The 23,009-nt window shown below is 39.3% G+C and overlaps 2 protein-coding genes across 2 annotated transcripts; one reads left to right on the top strand and one right to left on the bottom strand.

Moving 5' to 3' along the window:
- The first annotated feature begins 3,919 nt into the window (after positions 1 to 3,919).
- SMIM10L1 (small integral membrane protein 10 like 1) lies at positions 3,920 to 6,325 on the top strand. The gene has a single exon (XM_069581295.1). The coding sequence runs from the start codon at positions 4,121 to 4,123 to the stop codon at positions 4,325 to 4,327; it is 207 nt and encodes a 68-aa protein (XP_069437396.1). The 5' UTR covers positions 3,920 to 4,120; the 3' UTR covers positions 4,328 to 6,325.
- A 9,044-nt stretch (positions 6,326 to 15,369) lies between these two features.
- LOC138438327 (taste receptor type 2 member 42-like) lies at positions 15,370 to 16,305 on the bottom strand. Its single transcript, XM_069586493.1, has one exon. The coding sequence runs from the start codon at positions 16,303 to 16,305 to the stop codon at positions 15,370 to 15,372; it is 936 nt and encodes a 311-aa protein (XP_069442594.1).
- Positions 16,306 to 23,009: the final 6,704 nt, after the last annotated feature.

The following is a 23,009-nucleotide window of genomic DNA, read 5'->3' as shown; positions in this document are numbered from 1 at the left end:
GAGGAGTTCATCTTTCAGTGTCCTATCTTTTTGCCTTTTCATACTGTTCATGGTTTACTCAACATAATATAAAAAGTCTTAGCCATAGCAATTAGGCAAGATAAAAAATAAAATGTGCCCAAATTGAAAAGGAAGAAGCAAAACTGTCTTTATTTGCAAATCACATATGCTAAAAAACTAAAAACTAAAAACTCCACTCACAAAACAAAAACTTTTAGAACTAATAAATTCAGGAAGCTTACCAGATACAAAATCAATATCCAAAATTCAGTTGCATTTCTATACATTAAAATGAAATATCAGAAATACAGATTAGAAAAACAATCTCATCTTAACGTCATCAAAAAGAATAAAACACCTCAGAAATCATTTAACTAATCAGGTGGAAGATCTGTACACTGAAACCTCAAAGAAATTCAAAGAAACTGAAAAAAGTGAAGAAAATAATAAGTAGAAAGCTATTCCATACTCATGGATTGGAAGAATTAATATTGTTAAAATATCCATACCACACCAAGAGAGCTATAGATTGAATGCAAGCTCCATAAAAATTATGAATTTAATTAAAATATTAATTAAGTTAATTAATATAGAAGTATTATTATAAATTTATAATTTAAAAATTATAATTTTATGTATTTTTCACATAAATAGAAAAACCACAAAAGACTGTGGACAGCTAAAGTAATCTTGAGAAAGAACAAAGCTGGGAGCATCACACATCTTGGTTTCAAACTATAGTTCAAGCTTTAATAATCAGAACAGATGGTATTGGCATAAAAAAACAGACACATAGTTCAATGGAACAGAATAGAGATCCCAGAAACAAACACAATTTGATGTTGCAGCTAATGATTTCCTTCTGTATGATATATATTTGATGCTTGAATGTACAGTCTTGATTCAGAAATTGCTGTTTTATTATGGGATCTAATCATTGATATCAGCTATTACAATTGTTTTCCTTTTAACGAGTTTAGTACCTACATAACAGTTTCCACTAAACTTCAGTTCCTGATGTGACACAGAAGTCTTCAGTTCCTGCAGAAAGACTAAACTCAATTTGTTAGCCTGCAAACATGAGACTTTCATCAAGTTGTAATTTTTCTCTCGTGTTTAGGGTTGGATCATTTGGATTCAATCCTTGCATTCTGAATGTATTTCTTACATAATAGAACACTTACACTAGCAAATTGCTTTAAAAAGTAGTTGAGAAGTTGCCAATATGGTAATTTTCAGACCCATTACAGCTTACCTTTAAACTTTCAAGCTGCATTAAACTTAACAAGCCATTAAAAAGTACTAAGTTTGGGGGCTTCCCTTATAGCTCAGTTGGTAAAGAATCTGCCTGCAATGCAGGAGACCCGGGTTCAATTCCTGGGTTGGGAAGATCCCTTGGAGAAGGAAATGGCAATCCACTCCAGCATTCTTGCCTGGAAAATCCCATGGACAGAGAAGCCTGGCAGGCTACAGTCTATGAGGTCGCAAGAGTAGGACATGACTTAGCAACTGAACCACCACCAAATTGGCAATTTTAGGGTCGATAGGAATATAAAATTTAGAAAGGAAGGCCAAGTTAAAGGTCAATGAAATATTGTCTTCAGAAGTGGATTAATACATGCTCTTGTTGATAACTTACTTATATGTGCCTACTTGGCAACAAGTGTGGATCAGTCATTCAACTCTAAGTATCAAGGGACAGAATAAAAACCACAATCACGTAAAATATTGATCCTATCCCACTCTCCACTGTCACTTCCACATGACAGAAATCTTTCATCAGCTCTACAGTATTAAGGATAGAGTTGGAGCTTAGTGACTACTCTTTTTTTGCCTGTGTGTGCTTAGTCACTCAGTCATGACTGGGACTCCATGGACTGTAGCCAGCCAGGCTACTCTGTCCATGGAATCTTCCAGGAAAGAATACTGGAGTGGGTTGCCATGCCCTTCTCCAGGGGATCTTTCCAACCCAGGGATTGAAACCAGTTATCCCACATGGCAGATTCTTTATTAGAACAGGATATCTGTTACTTGTAACAGGCATTATAAGTTAACAGCTGGTATTTTCCTGGGGGTTTCAAATGGAAGACCTGGTTTTCATGGAATTAATCAAAGCTAGGGGTGAAGGGAGTGAAGAGCAGAAGAATGGTGGAAGAGGATGAGTCCACATTGTTTTAGGTAGTTGGAAGAGGAAGATTCAGGGACTTAATGATTTGTGTGGCATCTGGTCCCATCACTGCATGGGAAATAGATGGGGAAACAGTGTCAGACAGTGAAAACAGTGTCAGACTTTATTTTGGGGGGCTCCAAAATCACTGTAGATGGTGACTGCAGCCATGAAATTAAAAGACACTTACTCCTTGGAAGAAAAGTTATGACCAACCTAGATAGCATATTCAAAAGCAATGACATTACTTTGCCGACTAAGGTCCGTCTAGTCAAGGCTATGGTTTTACCAGTAGTCATGTATGGATGTGAGAGTTGGACTGTGAAGAAGACTGAGCACTGAAGAACCGATGCGTTTGAACTGTGGTGTTGGACTCTTGAGAGTCCATTGGACTGCAAGGAGATCCAACCAGTCCATTCTGAAGGAGATCAGCCCTGGGATTTCTTTGGAAGGAATGATGATAAACCTGAAACTCCAGTACTTTGGCCACCTCATGCAAAGAGTTGACTCATTGGAAAAGACTCTGATGCTGGGAGGGATTGGGGGTAGGAGTAGAAGGGGATGACAGAGGATGAGATGGCTGGATGGCATCACTGAGTCGATGGACATGAGTTTGAGTGAACTTCGGGAGTTGGTGATGGACAGGGAGGCCTAGCATGCTGTGATTCATGGGGTTGCAAAGAGTCGGACACGACTGAGCGACTGAACTGAACTGACTGAAGTGAGCAGTAATCAGTTTCTTTAGGTGCTGTCTAGTTGATGGGTTGGTACTGGTCTAGCAAAGCAGCCAAAGAAACTAGTTGGGGATACACAATTCAGCTTTACAAATTGCACAATGGCATGTTATTTGCACCAGTCTTATCATCAGTAGGCTGTACAAAAAGAGGTCCTTCAGGATACGTAAGTTGTGCTTTGAACAGTTGCTACAATTATTCAGTTCAGGGTGAATTCTGAGATATTGAAAGAATGCTTTTCAGAACTAGACCATCATCTGAGTTATAATCAGAGTCACATGTCTGAATAATTCACGAATGTAGAGGTTGTCTATGAGGAAAAATACAGTGCTTACTAGTTAAAATAGATTATAGAAGTTAATGAAATGGGCATCACTTAAACACCAGAAGAATACGGACGATCCATTAAGATGTTACCTTAAGGGTATTCGGGGCTTCGAAGTAAATGTTAGTAATATTCCAAGCCTTCCCCGCCTAACCACATATTTCACAGGTGCCCACGAAGAAATGATAGAAGCCTTCATACATAATCTGAACGTTTCATGGGTTTACATGAGGGAAAATTTGATATTTGCATATAATATGTACCTCAAAAAATAATAAATAATGTGTTTGCTTTACATGTGTTAATTTCCAGCACTTGCAACTAAAATAGTCCTAATACATAGGAAATTCATTGCATGAGATTACGACCCTTTAAGTTTTAGTAGTATGTTGTGAATACAGAGACTCTGTGCCCTAACTGGCTTATTTAAAAAGATTAATGTTATGAAATCGAACGGGAACAGTCCAGAGCAGACTAACCCGAGTTTTAACGCGAGCTTTGGACGGGCCTCTAGGACAAATTACAGAATTTTACTTAGTTTCCTTTCTTCATTTTAAAGTGAAACGAGTATCTGTAAGGCTGTTTGTAATTGCTATATAAAATAACTATGTGGCATATATGTAAATAAGTAACCCGTTCCGGACCTACCAAGAGTTAAACTCTAAACGCTGAATGTCATTTTAAACAGCAGACAGGAAGGGGCGGAGCGCCAGCCGCAACCCCAGCCTCACCGCCGCTCGGAAAGAAGCGGCGGCTGCGTGAGGCGGGAGTGCGAGCCCGGCGGCCGCTAAGCCCCCGGCCCCTCCAGGTCATCGCCATCAGCTGGGGGTCGCGGGGGTCTGCGGTCACCCTCGGTTCCAGGCACCGCACCGGGCAAGCGGCAACATCGCGTCAATGGCCACCACGGCGGCTCCATCATCTTTGGCCCTAAGGGCCTCGAGCCCGGTCGCGACCCCCAGCTCGTACGGGGTCTTCTGCAAGGGGCTTTCCCGCACCCTGCTCGCCTTCTTCGAGCTGGCCTGGCAGCTGCGCATGAACTTCCCGTATTTCTACATCGCGGGCTCCGTCGTTCTCAACATCCGCTTGCAGGTACATTTTTAGAGCCCTGGGGATGCCGCCGGCGTTCCGGGCCTGCATTATGGCCGACTCCCAGGAGGCGCCGCGGCGCCGTGGCGCTTGGGGCGAGGAGTCCCGCTGTCTCGCGAGAGTGCTTCGTCTTCCTCCGCCTCTGCGTTCTCGCCTCTCCGCCGTCTGCTCTCCTCCGATCCCCTGAACTGGCACCGAGACCGCCTGAGTGTAGGAAGAGGAAATATGCGATTCCGGGAACCGAGACCTTCAGATAAGACGCACGACAATATTTAAGAAGCTGTGCATCCTTAAAAACGAGACGAACAGGATGTATTATAACAAGGGAAGGCAATCAAAACTTTCAGGACAGAAATGTACAAGCTCATGGGCCGTGTTCATAAATAGTAAATTTCGGGCAGATAAGACTGGATTATAAACAGAATGACTCAGAAGTTGAAGATCTTAAGGATATGCAGTGGAAGGCAAACATCTCTTCATTCTACAAGAGAAAACTATGACGATCAGAAACCTTAAGTGAAAAAAAAAGTTGTAAGAGGAACACATTCTTCAGATAACCAAACTGTAAAATTCTGCAGGGTTTTGACTAAGGGTTGGAGTATAAGAAGGTGGACTCAATTTCAGTGTCGCTCTAATTAGCATGTGGTTCAGAATCTTGGAGCCAAAGAAAAGGAAATCCAATCATAGCACAAAGCTTGGTGGTTTATTGAATAACGTTTAAATAATCATAATGTAAATGCTGTTTATGGTTTTCATCTTTTTAAGAGAATGCTTAATTACGATTACAGAGTTGAGTGCCAATATTATCAGCCTTGATGGCGTAAAAGTGCAATTTACAAGGTAGGATGGCAGGGCGGGTGCCTGGAAAAGTAATGGTGTCTTTTAATGTGGGAAGTTGACAGAGTCTGTTGTGATGGGGGAAGAGGTCATTTTATTTTACTTAAAAAGTAATGATAAAGTTGCTAAAATATAACCATATAAAAGAAGAAGGGAGAACAGCATGAGGTCAACAAGAAATGCCTAAAGGTAATAGTTAGGTGGAATGTCTCAGAAAGAAAAACGGATACATTATCATGTGTTTATAAATATAGGGTCAAGACGTTTTTAGGTTCTAGAGAGTCTGGAGACGAATTAGTGGTCTGCATATTTTTTTCTAATTCAGGAAGCAAAATTGAGGCAGTTATGAGCCGCAGGAAAAATAAAAGTTTTCAGAAATTACACTGCATTAACTCAACTGTGAATAATGTTAGTCATCATATAAAGTCAGGCATATTTATGTAAACACTGAATACAAATAATAACAAATTATTAGGTAACTAGAAGAATTGGAAAGAAGTGTATATGTAATGGAGAATACATCAAGATCTGATACAGAAATGTCGGTTTTTAAAAAAGCAGTATAGCTTGTCACTTAGAAGTACAGTAACAAATAGCTGAAGAGTTAAAATTGGTAGTCTGGTGAACGAAAATCAGGGATGGGCAGAGAAAAAGTGGAGAATTGCTGTTTTTTACTACTCGTCTAACAGTGTTTTTTTCTTAACCCTGTGTGTATGTGTATATCAGACAAACCTGTTAAAATACAAACTAATTTTGTGGTCCAGATGAACCCAACAGTCTGCCTAAATCTCTGTTTTTTCAAACCTATTAAATGAGAGTAATGGATAGATCAGATTGAGAGTTAAAAATAAGCCTGCCTTAGAGCTTGATATATACACAATAAAAGTATTTGTTTTTATAGAATATGTCATTAACTTGTGAATAAACCTTAAAACTTTGGAGTGCTTGTTTTACCAGTGGAAGGTTTTAGTACTGAAAGATATTTGTAGATTACTGACAGTAAGGGTAGAGGGAAGCCCTTCCAGAAAGATATTAGGTGAGACATTTGAGCAGAAAGGGACAGTCATTCGTCAAGGTAAAGATTGAAACTAATGTTCTGTATTCCACATTTCACTAATTGTGTCCAACAAACGAGTGTACCCTAGAGTTGTAAAATAAGTGCCTCCTTCAGCAACATGTCTGGCTTTGAGTAATTGTTCTTACCCTTCATTCCTTGTCTCCAGCTGAGCTGGAGCACAACTTCCTCTTCTTACAGTTTCTTCTGCCGTCTGTATGTTTTTGTTTTGTTTTGTTTTGTTTTGTGTGTGGTTACTCTGTTTCAAGGCCATACTTGGACATCACTTTTTCCACTAAGTTTTTCCCAGATGCTCCTGATCAGATTAGAGTTCATTTCTTTTAGTCCGTCTAAAAGACTATGTTAGTATAAACCTATACCAGTATCATAGGCTTCTTTATTCATTCTTAATTGTGCATTAATTAGTGTATGTAGTTGGTTTGTTTTTTTTTTTTTTTAATAAGAAGACAGGCTTCCTATACTATAATCTCTTCCCTTAGTAATTATATGTTGCTATGAAAGTACAGGGACTAGAACATCTTAGTTTAAACCACAAGAAATGTAATTAGATCAATGAAATAATTCAGTAATGCCAGTGGGCTGGCAAATGGTGGGCATCACTTTCATAGAGGCACTAATATCCCAGTTTGTAACATAAAGAATGTGGCTGCCATTAGCCCTGGAATGGTGACATACAGGAGTACTCCATCTGGGTGGCTCATGAACATATGCTTTCCTCAGCCTTTTCTGTTAGTCTTCTGCTACACTGAAGAAGTGCTTCCCAGGTGGTTCAGTGGTAAAGAATATGCCTAGCAATGGAGACATAGGTTCAATCCCTGGGACTGTCCCCTAAAAGAGGAAATGGCAACTCACTCCAGTATCCTTGCCTGGGAAATCCCATGGACAGAGGAGCCTGTCGGTAGCAAAAGAGTTGACACGACTTAGTGACTAAACAACAACACTGAAGACAGTAAGGCACTTGAGCAGATTTATTAGTATATCATCCAATTAGATTAGAAGCTCTGTGAGGGAAGATACTATAGCCTATCAAATTTTACATCCTATACTGTCAGCAAGTATATAGTAGGAACTATGAAAGCTCTGTGATTTACCACTTATTCTTTTTTAAATTTGTTTTTAATTGAAGGATAATTGCTTTACAGTATTGTGTTGGTTTCTACTAAACAACATGAGTCAGTCATAGGTCTCCACTTATTCTTAACAGTTGCTCTTAAAATCAGGTGTCTGTTTTTCTTCCTACATATTACAGATCAGTGAAGTTTCCCACAGAAGAAAAAGATTTTTGCCCTCACTCCTTCTTATTAACCACTTACTGTTCCACTTTACAAGTAATTTTATTCCTCCCGGTATCCGTGAAGCCAAAGATTTTGTCTGTTGCTCTGTCTCCAGCCTAGAGCTTTGCCTAATGTGATATTAGGTAGATATTGTTGAGTAGATAAATATTGTTGAAAGAATGCCAAATTTGTTGATTTTCCTATACCTAGTCAGCAGTCAATAAAAGAAATAAGGCTATATTTGTCCCTGGTACTAAAGGCATCTACTTTGTTGCCCATAAATCAAGTTTTTACAGGCCATGATGAGTATTAATTTGCCCAGAGAGCTCTCAAACTTGAAGAAGCAAAAAGGTGGCATAATTCTGATCAATAAAGGAAAAAACTTGTTTATGCAGTGTAGCTGAAAAAAATTCTAGGGAGTAGAGACTATTAAAATTTAACTATAAAAAAATTTATAAAGGGAGACATAATGATCATAGTAAACACATAACCTAAGTGATTACTTGGCCAAAAAAAAAAAAATAGCATCACTATCAATATTTTTTAAAGTTGTTAACATTTTTTAAAATTTTATTGAGCTTTTAATACCAGGAACTATGAAAACTTATTTACTTATATGGTCATAATCCTTGTGTGTACCCTATGAGGAAGATACTTTCACCATCATTTTTCAGATAAGGAAACTAGGATTTTGTGAGGTTGTGTATGTTTCCAAGGTCATAGTAACTGGCCAAATCACAAGTGAATCTCAGGTTTATTCCTAAAGATACATTTGGTAAGGAATTCAATTTTTTTTTAACTATAGGTAATTCTGAATATAGGTAACTATAGGTAATTATTTTCATTGGAAAAGACCCTGATGCCGGGAAAGATTGAGGGCAGGAGAAGGGACAGCAGAGAATGAGGTGGTTGGATAGCATTACTGACTCAGTGGACATGAGTTTGAGCAAACCGGGAGATTGTGAAAGATAGGGGAGCCTGGTGTGCTGCCATCCATGGGTGGCCAAGAGTTGGACATGACTTACTGACTGAAAAACAATAGCAATTCTGAGTAATCCCATTGCTTTTCTCAGATTCTCAAACAAAAGTATTACCTATGTAATACTTCAGAACATCCTTTTTTAAATATAATTTTTGAGAGCCTTTTGTATTAGAATATATTTAACATTATTTGAGAGCTTTCCTTGAGGCTCAGCTGGTAAAGAATCTGCCTGCAATGTGAGAGACCTGGGTTCAATACCCTGGAGAAGTGGGAAGGTTACCCACTCCAGTATTCTGGCCTGGATAATTCCATGGACTGTGTAGTTCATGGGGTCATAAAGAGTTGGACACGACTGAGCAACCTTCACTAACAATATTTGGTTGGCTCAGATGGTAAAGAATATACCTGCAATGTGGGAGACCCAGGTTCGATCCCTGCTCAGGAAGATGCCCTGGAGAAGGGGGTGGCAACCCACTTCAGTATTCTTGCCTGGAAAAATGGGGTCACAAATAGTTGGACACAACTTAGCAACTGAACAATAACAATTCTGAATAATCCTGTTGCTTTTCTCAGATTCCCAAACAAAAGTATAAGACAAATAATATTTGAGGATATCTTTTAAAAATAAAATTGTTGAGAGTCTTTTATATTAGAATATATTTAACATTATTTGATGGGGCTTCTGTGCTGGCTCAGGCATTAAAGAATCTGCCTGCAATGTGGGAGACTGGGGTTTGATCCCTGGGTCAGGAAAATCCCCTAGAGAAGGAAATGGCAACCCACTCCAGTATTCTTGCCTGGGAAATCCCATGGAGAGAGGAGCCTGATGGGCTACAGTCTGTGGGGTCACAAAGAGTCAGGCATGACTGAAGGACTAACACTTTGACTTTTTAACATTATTTGATATATAAATGCAAGTGTTTTATACTCTGATGCCTAAAGCCATTTGGCCTATTTGTGGAGAAAAGGAGTGAAAATAATGGAAGAGACAGAGGAAAGGACATTTACCCTAGGATGGAAAGAAAACACTTTCCTTCCCATGATGTAGTAGAGATCAGTTACAAACATAAATTTTGAAGCTGAATCATCAATGTCCTAAGGAAACCTAACAATTTCCTGTTAAAATTTCTGCAGTCCTATTTTAATGGGGACTTTTCCTGGTGCATCAGTAGTATTTGATAGAGTCAAGAAAAAAAGTAGGACTTATACGTGGAGACGTACAGGGGTGGCAGAATAGAAAGCTTATGAGTATAGGGACAAAAGAAGGAGAGGGAAGTCCTAATGCCTGGAAGGTAGTCTGAGGCGTAGATTTGAAATGTTCCAAACAACTGGACCAAGAAAAGAATCCCTGCAAGAACTGTCAGAATTTTCAACACTTGGCCTGGATTGAGTCACATCAAGTCTACTTTTTGAATTACCCTGAGTGTGGGAACTACCTGGAAATTTCAACAAGAGCCCTCGATGTTTCCCAAAAGGGTTTCTACCAGGTCAGGTCATGAATCTTTTCGCAGCTGAAGCCAACTCCTCCCCACTTCTGCTTCTCACTGATACGGATCTCAGCATTCCTCTTAGAGGAGCTGAAAGGCCAAAGGACATTCCTAAGTGCCTACAACTAATGACGAAACAATGGAATTCTTAGCAACGTACATCAGAGGGCGCTCCTGCCAGTGTCTGTCCTAATTAGGGATCTACAGTGAGCATTAGAAATTCCTGGTCATCCTTAATGGCTTTCAAGCACCAAGTGGGTTTATTCACAGCAAGGTGGGTGAAGTGCCATCAATGAACAATAAGGAGGAATAGAGGCCTTTGATATATTGAGTGAGAGAGAGTGGGTATACTTTTTCATGCAAATCAAAATGAGGAAAAATAAATCATCACACCACCAAAAAGCAAAAACCACTAAGGAAATGCTGTACTGTACTTATAACGTCTGACTCTGAAATCATTGGCACAGTAGTATAGATTGTGTCCAGCAGATAAAGAAACAACAAAGATGTTAAAAAAAAAAAAGCTGTTTTTTAAAAGTCTATTTTAGCTTTTTAACTGATAAGAAAAAAAATCTCAAACCTCAGTCAAAGAGGAATACAATTAATAGAAGCCTTAAAATTTAGAGGTTAGGCCAAATCTGTATAGAAGGAAAAGAAGATATTTTAGAACTCATTTAAACATGGGACTAAGAAATAGAGGTACTAATATACAAGTTAAGATAGTGCCTTAGTCTTCTGAAACAGAAGACTATGTATCTAGTATCTATGTTGGTATCCCTCCAAAATTGAAAACAACCCATCTGTCACCTATGCTTTTTTTCCCTCCAAAAAATGTATGTTGTCTAAATTGACCAAACCAACCACCTGATCCATTTTATAAATGAAGGTTTGTTATGGGCAATCCAGCCCAAAGCACAGATCTCTACACAGCACTAACCAAGGTCAAAGTGGGTGGACTGTGGAAGAATGGGTTTTTCAGGTGTCCCTCTGGTTTCTGTATTTCAGTTTGAAAGTAATAAGTCTCTGGCTCAGAGGACCTGAGGTTTAACCAACAACAGCAGACAAAATACCTGAACAATCAGAGATTCAGCATTGTCACATTCTGTGTTAATCTGTGCAGATTTCTGCTGGGATCTCTCCTTTCAGTAAAGTTCAAGACAGCATGGCTTGAACACTAAAATATCTTTACAGTTTAAGTTCTAGCCGGTTTTGACATCGGGGGCTTTCCTGGTAACTCAGCTGATAAAGAATATGCCTGCAATGCAGGAGACCCCTGTTCAATTCCTGGGTCGGGGAGATCCTCTGGAGAAGGCATCGGCTGCCCACTCCAGTATTCTTGGGCTTTCCTGGTGGCTCAGCTGGTAAAAAATCCACCTGCAGTGTGGGAGACCTGGGTTTAATCCCTGGTTTGGGAAGATCCACTGGAGAAGGGAACGGCTACCCACTTCAGTATTCTGGCCTGGAGAATTCCTGGACTGTATAGTTTATAGGGTCGCAAAGAGTCTGGACACCACTGAGCGACTTTCACTTTCACTTGACATCAGAAACAGCTTATTTGCAACACTCCTGATCTTAGGTGTGGGCAAACTGAAAAGAAAAAAAAAAAGAAAATCTCTACACCAAGACTATAAAAAGTTTATTTTGGAGGGAAGTGATCAGCAGGCAAACATTGACAATCATTTTATTTTCCCAATAATTTGGTTCCAGTATAGAATCAAACACTCTCCAAATTGCATGAGACCAGCTATGAATGTGATACTAGTAGCTTTTCTTGGGTCAAGGCTGAGGTCTCTAACACAGGCTGTGCTATGGAAAGGAGAGGCACAGAGTTGTGTTTTGTTTTTAATTTTTTGGATTATAATTGGTTTACAGCATTGTGTTAGTTTCTGCTGCACAACAAAGTGATATAATTCCCTCTTTTTAAAACTTCCTTCCCCTTTTTAGATGTCCTTTCCTTCACTGATATATGGGTTGCCACAGAGCATTTACTAGAGTTCCCTTTGATATCGCATACTTGTTATCTGTTTTATAAGTGTGTGTGTACTAGTCTCTCAGTCGTGTCTGACTCTCTGCGACCGCATGGACTGTAGCCCACCAGGCTTTTCTGTCCTTGAAATTCTTCAAACAAGAATACTGGAGTGGGTTGCCATTCCCTTCTCCAGAAGATCTTTCCAACCCAGGGATGGAACCCAGGTTTGCTGCATTGCAGGTGGATTCTTTTACCATCTGAACCATCAGGGAAGTCCATTTTATACATAGTAGTGTGTACATTTCAATCCCAATCTTCCAGTTCATCCCACCCTGCTCCCCCGACCTTGATATCCATTTGTTGTTCTCTACATTGAGAAGCACAGAGTTTAATCTCTAAATGCCAGTTTAATAGGGAAAAGACACAAAATACATTGGTAGCCACTGTCTGACCTATTCTCCAGGCTCCATCTTTTATAGTCATTTTTCTGTGCACCTATTATTTGAAATAGGCTCCTACTTCTTATAGCTTATCTCTCCAAGATTAGTACATGAGAAGGAAGGATTTAATCTTAATGAGACATTTGCTGCTAAATCACCTCATAGGCATCAAGGGCTGTGCATAGTTGCTTGAATCTATTTTTAATCTTAGTCATTAAAGAAAAGTTTAGTAACACTAAAATGCAAATCTAAAACTGTGCTTCTCATAAATACAAAGGAATTTTTAGTGTTTTTACTGAAAGGGATTCTAAATCAAATTATCCTCTATATTCAACTTAATATAACCAGTATAATTAGAATTTCACTTTTCCTAAAACAAGGTAATTCCAGTGACAATCATTAGGAAATTCAAGTTTTCTTTCACTTTTATTGAAATATACTTGACACAGCACTCGGTAAGTTTAAGGTATACACATAACAATCTAACATATATATTGCAAAATGATTACCACAATAAGTTTAGTTAACATCCATCATCTAGTAAGAATACAAAAAAGAAAAAGATATATTTTCTTCTGTGATGAGAACTTTTGTAATCTACTCTCTAAGCAACTTTCAAATTTACCATACAACAGTGTTAATTATAGTCATCATTTTATACATTACTTTGCTACCACTTATTTATCTTACAACTGGAAGTTTGTATGTTTTGACCATCTTCATCTACTTCACCCACCCAGGAAACTTCTTAAATAGTGTCCAACATAATGAATACAGCTTAGAAATCTAAATCTTTATAGACCTGCATACACATGTATCATCATCTCCTCATCATCCTTAACATCAGAGCACACCATAGCTCAGTTCCCTGGAGTAAGGGTACACTTAACAAAGCCGTTATGGTTCTTACACTCTTCCTAGTATCAGACCTGACCTACTGCTCCATCAAAATCAACTTTTAACCGCATATTTTCATATATTTCATAAATATTTTCAACATTTATTTTCTAGTTTTCTGGGGGAGTGTTTGTTTTTTTGCTTCTACCATTAAAAAATTATGGCAATTCTAGCAAAGATTTCTTCATTTTTTACGTTTTTTTTTTGGAGGCGCGGGAGCTTCCCAGGTGGCCCAGTGGTAAAGAATCTGCCAGCCAGTGCAACAGATGCAGGAGACTTGGGTTCAATCCTTGAGTTAGGAAGACTCTATGGAGTAGGAAATGGCAGCCCAGTCCAATATTCTTGCCTGAAAAATTCCATGGACAGAAGAAACTGATGGGTTGTAGTCTGTAGAGCCGCAAAGAGTCAGATACCACTGAGCAACTGAGCACCACCACCAATGTCATTAGCAAGCACAAATTTGCCACCTGCTGGTCTTAAGATGCATATACATTTTTCAACTGCTTTTATTTTATTTTAATCATTATAAACATCAACTCAGCACTACACATACACACACACATACACCCATAAACATGTCCAAAATTTCTACAAATAGGTGACATTCTCTTGTAAATTTCCTTTTCTGTTTTTACCCCTGGTGAATTGTTTTTGTTCTCTTTGACAAGGGACATTATTGTTCATACAATTCTTATACACACACACACACATTTGATATCAAAGTTTGATTTTGATCCATGTAAAGTAGACAAAAATATTAAGTAGACATAAAAGGCTTATTATACACTTAGGATAATTATGCACTCTCTTTTTATAGTTCCAGTTAATTTCTTATTCTACAAAGTACTGGCTAGTCTAGCTTGGATTCCTAATAATAGTCTGCTCCTTTTTCTAAAAGCTATTTTGGCCAAGTCAGCAACAAAATGACACTTGACATCTATCTCCATAAAGATTAAATCATCTACTGTTGCAACTGCTGGTTTTCAAGACTCCTTTTGGAGTTCAGGGTGGAGAAGAGAAATAAAGTACTCTGAGCTCAGGGAAAAACTGGCAGAACAGGTCTTCAAATAGTTAGATATTTTCAGGAGACAACTTTATGAGAGCCTAGTTGTTGTATCTCCTCATATTTAAAAAACACGTCCTTCATGGTGACAACTGCTCTTTGTGACTAGCAGAAACATTCTGCAAAAAAACCCTGCTTGATTGCATATATACTCCTTTTACCAAAATCACCTCTATACTGACCTTCTCCCCTGCCTCTTTGGAGCAGTCTCTCAGAGCTACCTGAGGTGCTGAATCCAGGGCGGCTGTCCTCATTTTGCCCTAAGGAAAACCTAACTTGCAAAATTCACACTGTGCATTTTTTTTAAGTCGACAGCCATTTTCAGGTTCTGTGCTTTCAACATTTTTAGCCCTTCATTTATCTATTTTTTGTAATTTAACTTCTTTATTTTTCATTTGGGGCTTTCTTGGTCTCCATTGCTGTGCAGGCTTTGCTCTAGATGCAGAGAGTGGTCTTCTCATTGGGTGGCTTCCCTTGTTGCAGAACACGGGCTCTAGGGTGCACAGGCTTCAGCAGTTGCAGCTCATGGGTTCAGTAGTTGCGGCTTCCAGGCTCCAGGGCACAGGCTCAATAGTTGTGTGCAAGGACCCAGTTGCTCCATGACCTGTGGGACCTTGCCATGTCAGGCACTGAACCCCTGACTCCTGCATTGGCAGGCAGACTCTCCACCACTGAGCCACCAGGGATGCCCCTTTGATTTATTTTTAGCTTAATATTATACAAATATTTAACCTGCTCTACCTTGCAAAGGATGGGCATGTCCAAATGATTGTGTTTGTCCTTATATATTCTGTGGTAAACATACACCAATGTTTTTATTAGTAGAACTGTTAAGATGACCATGATGCTTGCTTTGTAAAAACTTGATTCACCTCTGTGAGTAGATTGTTACTTCTTGAGCCATTCTAGGGAAAGTTTCTGATGCTCAGTGGAATTTAAAGGAATCCAGTAAGAAAAACAGAAATTAAAAATTCATCTTTACTGTATCTTGATTAACTCAATGCTCTTGGAATATAGAAAATTCTGGATAAATCTATGAAGGTAAAGATTTCACTCTTTTGGGGTGGCAATTAAGATACCACAGTAGTCCAATAGCATTTTGTCTCAGCTTGCTATTTCCCAAAATTAGGATAAATGAGTGGCTTGAAGGAAAAACAGTTGCAGTTAACACAACCACCAATTTGGCCAGACGTCCCTGCAGTTTAAGGAAAACCCAACCTGTTAATAGGACGGAAGAAATATGAATGACGAAGAGGAAGAGGAAAGACATCACCATTTTCATGGCTCTTTTATGGGCCTCTGTGCTGAGATCCTTTGAGCTGGGGTTGAGCTGCAAATTCCTGATGTGCCTCATCAAGGAGAGGACTAAGAGGAGCAGTGAGGTCAGGGACAGAAGAAAGGGGATTAAGCTGATGAAGTTAAAAACAATCAACTGGTGAAGATAATGAGTTTCACTTACATTTGGGGACCACGTTGAATTTCTTGCGTATATTTTGTAGTCATTAGTCCAAACACTATTAAACACATGTATTAATTCAAAGTTCAAAAACAGTAAGGACAAAGACCCCAAGAGAAGCACCAGTACCACACTACGAATTCGCCACCGCAGCCAAGTGAAGCAGGGGTGGGAGAAGTTGGCTACTTTAAAGAAGTAGAAAACACTTAGGCAGGTGGCAAACCAGGTAGCTAGGTGATTGGACAATGTCCAAAAAATGCTAACTTTTGTTAGTTTATCAATGGCATATAGGTGTGGCCATAGTACCAATAAAAATGAGTCACATAGTATTGCCCAAAGTTGACTGATTCTGGAGATAGCCAGGCCTGTGAGGATGCAGTCAGCTGATGAGAGCTTTTGTCTCTTTACCAGGTCAATGCAGTTAACTAGTACAATGAACCCATTCCCCAACATTCCAATCACAAATCCTCCTATTGTTACTACTAGAAAAGTATTTTCAATTCCAGATGGCATTTCTGTAGAAAGAATCCAGAAAGCTAATACTAGTTTTCACTGATTTTCTTGTTGTTGTTGTTGCTGTCCAGGTGTTGTAGAGTGATACCAGTTTGATCCTTTTCAAAAATGCTTAATGAAACTCAGATACCATCTCACACATCTTCATAAAGATCTTTCTCTTTTCTTCCAGCCGTAGTTCTGAAATTTATGCAAGGAGATCCACTCCCATAGCTCTAAATGGAAAACTTGAATTTTGCTTTCAATCAGCTACTGATTTCCAGATTAAGCAGTGAATGTGCCCACTCATCATTGGTGCTGGCAGCATTTTTCCACTTGTGGAGACATCTGGAAAAGGAAAATCAGATATGCAAAGATGCAAATGTGAGACAGATTTCTTTACACTCATTTGTACTTCCTTTCTCAACAGAAACTTGATGCCATTTGGATTCAAGTTTCTTAATTTTAATAGTATTGGCAGAAAATAACCTCTGAAATAGAGGCATTATTCAATTTCATTTAATGAAATTCATAACATTTAAAAGTTGGCTTAAAGCTCAACATTCAGAAAACTAAGATCATGGCATCTGGTCCCATCACTTCATGGCAAATAGATGGGGAAACAGTGGAAACAGTCTCAGAATTTATTTTGGGGGGCTCCAAAAATCACTGCATATGGTGATTGCAGCCATGAAATTAAAAGATGCTTACTCCTTGGAAGGAAAGTTATGACCAATCTAGATAGCATATTCGAAAGCAGAGACATTGCTTTGCCAACAAAGGTCTGTCCAGTCAAGGCTATGGTTTTTCCAGTGGTCATGTATGCATGTGAGAGTTGGACTATGAAGAAAGGTGAGTACTGAAGAATTGATGCTTCTGAACTGTGGTGTTGGAGAAGACTCTTGAGAGTCCCTTGGACTGCAAGGAGATCCAACCAGTCCATTCTAAAGATCAGTCCTGGGTGTTCATTGGAAAGACTGATGCTAAAGCTGAAACTCCAATACTTTGGCCACCTGATGAGAAGAGTTGACTCATTGGAAAAGACTCTGATGCTGGGAGGGATTGGGGGCAGGAGGAGAAAGGGACGACAGAGGATGAGATGCCATCACCAACTCGATGCACATGAGTTTGGGTAAACTCTGGGACTTGGTGACAGGGACGCCTGGCGTGCTACAATTCACGGGCTTGCAAAGAGTCAGACATGACTGAGCGACTGAACTGACTGATGAAAGAAACATAATAAAGAGAAGTAATATCAAGGACCTCACAGAGTCATGGAAAAGTAACTTTAAATAAATTATTGTTATTGAATATGACAAAAGTTTGACCAAAATCACTTGCAACACTGAGGATGGTGTTAGAAAATCTATAGTTGATAACTAATTCTTGTTTTCTAAGGACAAAGACAACTGGCTTAGGATTTGAAGCTTTTTAAGATTTCTTGAAGAAATAGATTAAAAGGGAAGTGATCTTCCAGATAATGTGCAAAGGTACCAAAATCATACCTCTGTCTGAGCTCCTACTGTGAATTTTTGAACTTTGTTTCCAGTGATCTAGTGCCTATTTAATTCTGAATTAGCAATTATCAACTGAGAGGTAAGAATACTAAGAAAAAAGAAAAAAAAAGGTGATGGATGAGTAGAAGATAGGTTCTCCTTTTCATTAATTCTGCTTTTGATAAAATTCTTCATCATAATAAATTGATTTACAAGTAAAATGTATTTTCACTTCAAGAAAAGGTAACTAATACAATAATTTTCAAACTTGACCGAAAACTGCACAACTCTTCCAACAACACAAGAGAAGACTCTACACATGGACATCACCAGATAGTCAACACTGAAATCAGATTGATTATATTCTTTGCAGCCAAAGATGGAGCTGTCAGCAAAAACATTATACTGTCAGCAAAAACAAGACTGGGAGCTGACTGTGGCTCAGATTATGAACTCCTTATTGCCAAGTTCAGACTTAAATTGAAGAAAGTAGGGAAAACCACTAGACCATTTAGATATAACCTAAATAAAATCCTTATGATTATACAGTGAAAGTGACAAATAGATTCAAGGCATTAGATCTGATAGAGAGAGTGCCTGAAGAACTATGGCCAGAGGTCCATGACACTGTGTAAGAGGCAGTGATCAAGACCATCCCCAAGAAAAAGAAATGCAAAAAGCCAAAATGATTGTCTAAGAAGGGCTTCCAAATAGGTGTGATAAAAAGAGAAGTGAAAGGTAAAGCAGAAAAGGAAAGATATACCCATTTGAATGCAGAGTTCCAACGAATAGCAAGAGAGATAAGAAAGCCTCCTTCAGTGATCAATGCAAAGAAATAAAGAAAAACAACAGAATGGGAAAGACTAGAGATCTCTTCAAGAAAATTAGAGATACCAAGGGAACATTTCATGCAAAGATGGGCTCGATAAAGGACAGAAATGGTATGGACCTAACAGAAGCAGAAGATATTAAGAAGAGGTGGCAAGAACACACAGAAGAACTATACAAAAAAGATCTTCATGGCCCAGATAATCACGATGGTGTGATCACTCACCTAGAGCCAGACATCCTGGAATGCAAAGTCAAGTGGGCCTTAAGAAGCATTACTATGAACAAAGCTAGTGGAGGGAATGGAATTCCACTTGAGCTCTTTCAAATCCTGAAAAATGATGCTGTAAGTACTGCACTCAATATGCCAGGAAAGTTGGAAAACTCAGCAGTGGCCACAGGACTGGAAAAGGTCAGTTTTCATTCCAATACCAAAGAAAGTCAATAGCAAAGAATGTTCAAATTACTGCACAGTGGCACTCACCTCACACACTAGCTGACTGGAAAAGGTCAGTTTTCATTCCAATCCCAAAGAAAGGCAATAGCAAAGAATGTTCAAATTACCGCACAGTGACACTCACTTCACACACTAGCAATGTAATGCTCAAAGTTCTCCAAGCCATGTTTCAACAGTATGTGAACCATGAACTTCCAGATGTTCAAGTTGGATTTAGAAAAGGCAGAGGAACCAGAGATCAAATTGCCAACATCTGTTGGATTATCAAAAAAACCAAGAAAATTCCAGTAAAACATCTACTTCTGCTCTATTGACTATGCCAAAGCCTTTGACTGTGTGGATCACAACAAATTGTGGAAAAAAGGTGTACTGGACACCTTACCTGCTTCCTGAGAAATCTGTATACAGGTCAAGAAGCAACAATTAGAACCAGACATGGAACAGCATACTGGTTCCAAATTGGGAAAGGAGTACGTAAAGGCTGTGTATTGTCACCCTGGTTATTTAACTTCTGTGCTGAATATATCATGCGAAATGCAGGGCTGGAGGAAGCACAAGCTGGAATCAAGATTGCTGGGAGAAATATCAATAACTTCAGATATGCAGATGACACCATCTTTATGGCAGAAAGTGAAGAAGAACTACAGAACCTCTTGATAAAAGTGAAAGAAAAGAGTAAAAATCTTGGCTTAAAAGTCAATATTCAGAAAACAGATTATGGCATCCGGTCCCATCACTTCATGGCAGATAGATAGGGAAACAATGGAAGCAGTGAGAGACTTTATTTTGAGGGGCTCCAAAATCACTGTAAATGGTGACTGTAACCATGAAATTAAGACACTTCCTCCTTGAAAGAATAGCTATGACCAACATAGACAGCATATTGAAAGACAGAGATATTTCTTTGCTGACAATGGTTTGTCTAGTCAAAGCTATGGTTTTTGCAGTAGTCATGTGGATGTGAGAGTTGAAGTATAAACAAAGCTGAGTGCCAAAAAATTGACGCCTTTGAACTGTGTTGCCAGAGAAGACTCTTGAGAGTCCCTTGTACAGCAAGGAGATCAAACCAGTCCATCCTAAAGGAAATCAACCCTGAATATTCATTGGAAGGACTGATGTTGAAGCTGAAGCTCCAATAGTTTGGCCACCTGATGACTGTCAGGTCACCTCTGACTGACTCACTGGAAAAGACCCTGTTGCTGGGAAAGTTTAAAGGCAGGAGGAGAAGGGATCGACAGAGGATGAAATGGTTGGATGGCATCACTGACTCGATGGACACGAGTTTGAGTAAGCTCCAGAATTTGGGGATGGACAGGGAACCCTGGTGTGCTTCAGTCCATGGAGTTGCAAAGAGATGAACATGACTGAATGACTTAACTGAACTGACTGGCCTTAAGATGTATATTTTCAGCTGCTTTTGTGAAGTGAAATGAAGTGAGTCACTCAGTTCTGTCTGACTCTTTGCAACCCTGTGGGCTATACAGTCCCTGGAATCCTCCAGGCCAGAATACTGGAGAGGGTAGCCCTTCCCTTCTCCAAGGGATCTTCCCAACCCAGGGATCAAACCCAGGTCTCCCACCTTGCTGGAAGATTCTTTACCAGCTGAGCCACTAGGGAAGCCCTGCTTTGTTTTATTTTAATTATTATAAGCATCAACTCAGCACTAAACATAAACAGGTACACACACACACACACACACACACACACACACACACACACATAAACATGTCCAAAAATTCTACAAATAAGTGATATTCTCTTGTAAACTTTCCTTTCTGTTTTTGTCCCTGGTGAATTGTTTTTGTTCTCTCTGACAAAGGACATTAGTTTTCATACAGTTCTCATACATACACAAACACACACCACACACACGCACCTTTGATATCAAAGTGTGATTTTGATCAATATAATTTTTCCAGTAGTCATGTGAGAGTTGGATGGTGAAGAAAGCTGAGTGCCGAAGAATTGATGCTTTTGAACAGTGGTGTTGGAGAAGACTCTTGAGAGTCCCTTGGACTGCAAGAAGATCCAACCAGTCCATCGTAAAGGAGATCAGTCCTGGGTGTTCATTGGAAGGACTGATGTTGAAGCTGAAACTCCAATACTTTAGCCACCTCATGCAAAGAGTTGACTCATTGCAAAAGACCCTAATGCTGGAAATGATTGGGGGCAGGAGAAGAAGGGGACAACAGAGGATGAGATGGCTGGATGGCATTACCGACTCGATGGACATGGGTTTGGGTAAACTTTTGAAGTTGGTGATGGACAGGGAGGCCTGGCGTGCTTTGATTCATGGGGTCACAAAGAGTTGGACATGACTGAGTGACTGAACTGAACTGAAATGAGACAGAAAAATATTAAGTAGGCATAAAAGTATTATTATACACTTAGGGAATAATTATTCCAAATCTTTTTATAAGTTTAGTTAATTTTTTCTTATTCTGCAAAATAGTGGCTAGTCTAGCTTGGATTCCTAATAATAGTCTACTCCTTTGTTTTAAAGCTCTTTTGGTCATGTCAGCTACAAAATGACACTTGCTACCTACCTCTATAAGGATTAAATCATCTACTGTTTCAGCTGCTGATTTTTGTCACTTCCTCCACCTTCCTTTGGTGGCTTCCCTGGTGACTCAGAGGGTAAAGCATCTGCCTGCAATGCAGGAGACCCGGGTTCAATCCTTGCGTCGGGAAGATCCCCTGGAGAAGGAAATGGCAACCCACTCCAGTACTCTTGCCTGGAAAATTCTATGGACAGAGGAGCCTGGTAGGATATAGTCCATGGGGTTGCAAAGAGTTGGATTTCACTTAGGACTTCACTTAGGAGTTCAGGGTAGAGAGCAGAAATAAGGCACTTTGAGCTCAAGGAAAACTGGCAGAACAGGTCTTCAGATAGTTAGATATTTTTAAGAAACAATTTTATGAGCTCAGTTCTTGTATCTCCTCATATCAAAAAAAGCCCTGCAGTCCTTCATGGTGACGACTGCTCTTTGTGACTAGCAGAAACATTCTGCAAAAATATGTGCTTGATTGCATATATTCCCCCTTCACCAAAATCACCTCTATACTGACCTTCTCCCCTGCCTCTTTGGAGCAGTCTCTCAGAGCTATATGAGGTGCTAAATCCAGGGCCGCTGTCGTCATTTTGCCCTGAGAAAAATTAACTCACAAAGTCGACAGCCATTTTAAGGTTCTGTGCTTCCAACAGTTTTAGTCCTTGATTTATCTATTTTTTATAATTTAACTTCTTTATTTTTCATTTTGGGCTTTGCTGGTCTCCATTGCTATGCAGGCTTTTTTCTAGTTGCAGAGAATGGTCTTCTCATTGTGGTGGCTTCTCTTGTTGCAGACCAGAGGCTGTAGGGCGCACAGGCTTCAGCAGTTACAGCACATGGGTTCAGTAGTTGTGGCTTCCAGGCGGCAGGGCGCAGACTCTATAGTTGTGAGCAAGGGCCCAGGTACTCTGAGACATGTGGGACCTTCTTGAGTCAGAGACTGATCCTGTGTCTTCTCCATGAAAGGCAGACTTTCCACCACTGAGCCACCAGGGAATCCCCCTTGATTTCTTTTTAGCTTAATTTTTTACAAAGATTTCACCTGCTCTACTTTGAAAAAGATTTGCATGTCTAAATATTCATGTTTTTCCTCACATATGACTATAGTAAATATTTTCCAACATATATAAAATTAATACAGATTACACTATATATTTTATATTGCTCAAATTTTTTTCACTAGTAGAAAGTCTTATGATGCCAGTGATGCTTGCTTTATAAAATATCGGTTCATCTCTGAGTAGATTGTTAGTTTATAGGCCATTCGAGGGAAAGCTTCTAATGCTCAGTAGAGTCTAAAGGAATCCAGTGAGAAAAACAGAAGTTAAAATGCATCTTCAATTTCTCACGATTAATTCAATGCTCTTGGAATATAGAAAATTCTGGATAAAT

The sequence above is a fragment of the Ovis canadensis genome, chromosome 3, assembly GCF_042477335.2.
Source record: "Ovis canadensis isolate MfBH-ARS-UI-01 breed Bighorn chromosome 3, ARS-UI_OviCan_v2, whole genome shotgun sequence".
In the NCBI taxonomy this organism is placed as follows: domain Eukaryota; kingdom Metazoa; phylum Chordata; class Mammalia; order Artiodactyla; family Bovidae; genus Ovis; species Ovis canadensis.
This window is presented reverse-complemented; position numbering and strand designations above follow the sequence as displayed.